A 4,371-nucleotide genomic window follows, 5' to 3' on the forward strand; every position below is an offset into this window, starting at 1 on the left:
GAATAGCTCGACACAACTCGTACCGGGGCAGAGTCTAGACAGGTCTTTCTTCTGTGTAGACCAGCGGTTCTTAAAGTAATAGGGGGTCCGAGAAATAATTTGCTATAGCCAAAAGCATTTCCAGACTGTTAAGTCGCTTTTTTTAATCATGATACATAGGCCTACTGTGATTTATTCCAAAGTGACTTATATGAGGCATTTAACGTCAAATAATCTAAATGAAGCCTTTTAAAAGTATTCGCTGTGGTTCACGTTTGTGGCATGCGCCAGAAAGATGCTCAAGGAGACCAAGACGTGCTAAAGCAGCGCATGAATTAAACAAACAAACAGACTTGCTGGGTGAGAAGGGTAGACTATGACAGCTGTCATATCATACCTGCCATGCCCAGCTGATGCAAAGAATAGAATTTATATCTACACAGAAGAAAGCCCTGTCTAGACTCTGCCCCGGTATGAGTTGTGTCGCGCTATTCATTAGCCTGTTTGTTTGATGAAAAAAGATGAAATGTAGTTGCAATAAATGTGTTAAGAATCAATACAACTGCAGCAGCAGAGGACTATTATTCTGCTGCGTGATACTGTGGAAGAACTGATGAAGGCAGGTTTGATCTTCGGCTGACCAATCAGCAGAAAGGGGTGTTTAATTCCCGCCCATGTGTAGAAATCGAATATTCAAGCTGTTTATTCATTTTTCTACCCCTGAACGAAAAACGAAAATTTAAGCTGAATTCTTGTTTTTTGTCTTTTGGAAAAAAACGAAAAAGGAGCCATTTTCTAATTTTTCTACTTTCAATATTAAATCAAAAAACGAATGATCGAATGATACACTGATTCCACCACAAGAATAAATGACATTTTTGATTTGTATTAAAACATAAAAGTTATTTTAAGACCTCTTTCAAAAGCATTAAAAAATCCTGATCCCAAACTTTTGAATGGTACAGGAATCGTATCATACAGAGGAATCATATGTTTGGAAAAGTGATTTCAGCTGATGAACAATGAAAACATTAACAGCCAATGACTTGAAACGGCATGGTGCAGGTGACAGAATGCAGTATTGTTCTTGGTGTGAATGGGCCTTTATATGATCCTTGTCTACCTTGTGGTTCGTTGACCAGCATCAGACAGCGCATCACCAAAGGAAGTGGAACTGTGAGTAAAGCAGGATCTCTGTCATTGTTCCTTTTCAGGAGTTCCAACAGGAAAGAGAGAACAGCAGCGAGTCGAGGGGGAGGAGCGAGACCTTTAAACTGGAGGAAGTTCTCTCTGCAGAGACAATGTTATTCCTAAAAGGTTGGTCATCTCCTTTTATACCCATGACTATGAAGAAGCTACATATGATTTTTTTTATTGCTGTTCATTTAGATATAAATATGAAATCACATGACTCATACCTCAGCACATGCAGAATGCTCCTCCTGAGTCTTTCCCCCTGCGGGGTGGGTGTTGATTCGCAGGCTGCCAGCAGGACAGGATGATTGACCACCGCTCCAGTAGAGGGTGTGGATGGGAGAAAGCGGCTCAGGTACTGGGAAATGACACTGTGCAGCTGCTGCTTTAGGTACGCCCCCTGAGATTGGGACACACTCACCGCCACTGACAAACCCTGAAGATACCAAGACAATCTTAGTTATGACAAAGACAGGGAACTTCATCAACAATGACCTCAGGATACAGGGAAAGGTTTCAATAGTCTGAATACAGAGTATGTATTGGATTTGGAGGTGCGTTAACCTGCAGGAACAGAGGCAGGCTTTCTTTGAGGGCTGACAGCATTTGAGTGTGTGCTCCACTGTCCTGTTGGAGAAGAGCGTGGGACAGTAACAGCACATCTACAATGCGGAAGAGCAGTTGCTGAGCTTTAGAAGTGGCCAACAGGTGGCTCCAGTGCTTGACCAAGCAGCCTGAAAAAACGTACAAAACCACCATAAACTTATAGTACACACAAAGTGCTGTTTGCAACCCATTTTACCTTTTGCATTTTCAAGTGAAAAACAACATTCAACAAAAGATAGTGTACACTGTGTCAAATATCACCTACCTACAGTCCAGTATGCCAGCTGTAGACCCTCCCGGCTCTTGTTTAGCAGGTAAGGCTTGATATATTTGAGGATGTCTCCTACATACTCCAGTGCTCGGGACACCGCTGAAGAACGCTCAGAGAGGAGCTGGAGCTCACAGTATGATCGACCCACAGCCTAGTAAATTACAAATACACAGTGTTGGAGATACATTATGGCTTATATGCTAGAGCTTCTGGTTTGAGTGCATGTACCTTGATGAACACAGCCATTGCAGGTTTGGGATCTTTGGCAGCAGCAGGATGTAGGCCTGCTCTCTGCAGCACGGACTCCACTTCTGGAAGTCGGAGAACCTGTCTGGTTAACTCGGCCAGCTGTTCATCCAGATTTCTGCCTGTACACACGATACCACAGCTGCTCTCTCTGACACACCCAAATCATTTTAATAATACCGATTCGCTATCACTTGTGAGCAAATTAGGGTTGAAAGAATAATTCGTACAACAAATTTAAATTCATAATTTAGTCATAATTTACTAATGCACATGTCGTTCCAAACCTGTATGGCTTTTTTTCTTCTGTAGATATTTTTCTTCTAAGACGATTGAATCTTAATTGAATATCCAGATTAGTGAATTTGATCGCAATACATTGCGACTCACTTTAGCCCTTTATATAGTGCTGTGCTCCAGTCGGTTTTTGGGCATAACTCCCTGATATATAAAGGGATAGTTCATCCAGAAATGAAAATTTTGTCATTAATTACTTACCCTCATGTCATTCCAAACCTATAAGACCTTTGTTCATTAAGATATTTTTGATGAAATCCGAGAGCTTTCTGACCCTGCATAGACAGCGACGCAACTGGCACTGGTTCAATTACAGTTGAACCACTGATGTCACATAGACTATTTTAATTATGTCCTTATTATGTTTCTGGGCCTGGGAACGTTTCAGTTGCATTGCTGTTTATGCAGGGTCAGAAAGCTCTCGGATTTCATCAAAAATATCTTAATTTACGTTCAAAAGATGAACGAAGGTCTTACGGGTTTGGAATGACATGAGGGTGAGTAATTTATGACAATTTTCATTTTTGGGTGAACTATCCCTCTAAGCAATTTTGACAGTAAAATCATGGTGGCTGATTTTTTCCTCTCCTGTGCACCACAGAGCACTTAACACTCCAGTCCAGTAGGTGGCATAAATTAACCTTTTACATTGGTTTGCCAAAAGTCATAAAATGTTAAAAGAACCATTACCGACTGGGAAAAAAAAGACTGGATGTATCCCACACAGATGGTTTACTCATTATTACGAATGGAAAAAAAAAACCACACACACAATGTTGTTTAAGTCCCACCTTCTAGAAAAAATTGAGCCAATTGACAATTAGTAAATATCATCACGTCACTGTAGCTGCTGTTATAGGCTCTAGTTCTTATATAAACTTGGAACTGCAGTGGTCTTGCATGACCAAAATAGCAGACCGTAAAAAAGGCCTATAAGTGAACTGAATTTCCCTGAAAGGGACTTAAGTGTAAAGTGCAGGATAGTGACAGTTTTACTGGTAAAATTCTTACATTTACATTTAGTCATTTAGCAGACGCTTTTATCCAAAGCGACTTACAAATGAGGACAATAAAAGCAGTCAAAACTAACAAAAGAGTAAATAATAAAATAATAAAATTCTTAATACATCAGGTTGTTTTTACAAAAACCAAAACCAGTCATACAGTTTTAGAACTACACGAGGTTGAGTAAATGATGACAGAATTTTCATTTTTAGGTGAATTATCCCTTTAACCACTTGCCATACCATGTCCGCTATGACTTGATGAGCTCTTTGTACCTGCTCTTGCATCTGGGGCATCTTGGCTTTTATGGAGGTACTGTTGTAGAACACAGCGGATCCAGGCACGCACACATAAAGCCTGGGCCGAACCTGAACCTGGCCCAGAGCTGACCCAACTGACCTGCTCTCTGTGAGAGAGAATTTTTGAGCTCAGTAAAACCAGTCCAACTATGCACCAGAAGAAAGAGTAAATGGAGAAAAGACACTCACCCATTTTGCAACAGGTGATTTAGATAGTGGGTTACCAGCAGGGGGTGGAGCATTTCATCCCAGCCGAAGCTTTGCATAATGGACTGGATGGGGTGGGGCTGTAGGTTTTGAGGGGCAGAGCCAGGCATGTCTAATGCCAACAGTGTGAAGCCTAATAGCATAAAATACTATTAGATTTTACACATTCATTCCCACATTTCTACCCTTAAAATAGCTACAATTATAGAGCAAGAAAGTGAGAGCAGGTCATAATATTTCTTAAAATCAATATCCCCCCCCCCCCCC

The 4,371-nt window shown here is 40.9% G+C and overlaps 1 protein-coding gene across 1 annotated transcript in view; it reads right to left on the bottom strand.

Moving 5' to 3' along the window:
• Nucleotides 1-4,371, bottom strand: part of mms22l (MMS22-like, DNA repair protein) — a 19,603-nt gene that overhangs the window by 2,641 nt on the left and 12,591 nt on the right. Inside the window, exons 16-22 of the mRNA XM_016508004.1 lie at nt 4,087-4,237; nt 3,874-4,004; nt 2,279-2,418; nt 2,045-2,201; nt 1,738-1,907; nt 1,398-1,609; nt 1,103-1,269 (exon numbers count right to left, since the gene is read on the bottom strand). Of these exons, the coding sequence (XP_016363490.1) occupies nt 1,103-1,269; nt 1,398-1,609; nt 1,738-1,907; nt 2,045-2,201; nt 2,279-2,418; nt 3,874-4,004; nt 4,087-4,237 (1,128 nt within the window). The remainder of the gene's footprint in view (nt 1-1,102; nt 1,270-1,397; nt 1,610-1,737; nt 1,908-2,044; nt 2,202-2,278; nt 2,419-3,873; nt 4,005-4,086; nt 4,238-4,371) is intronic.

Source organism: Sinocyclocheilus anshuiensis, unplaced genomic scaffold (genome assembly GCF_001515605.1).
Source record: "Sinocyclocheilus anshuiensis isolate Anshui unplaced genomic scaffold, SAMN03320099.WGS_v1.1 scaffold702, whole genome shotgun sequence".
Lineage (NCBI taxonomy): Eukaryota > Metazoa > Chordata > Actinopteri > Cypriniformes > Cyprinidae > Sinocyclocheilus > Sinocyclocheilus anshuiensis.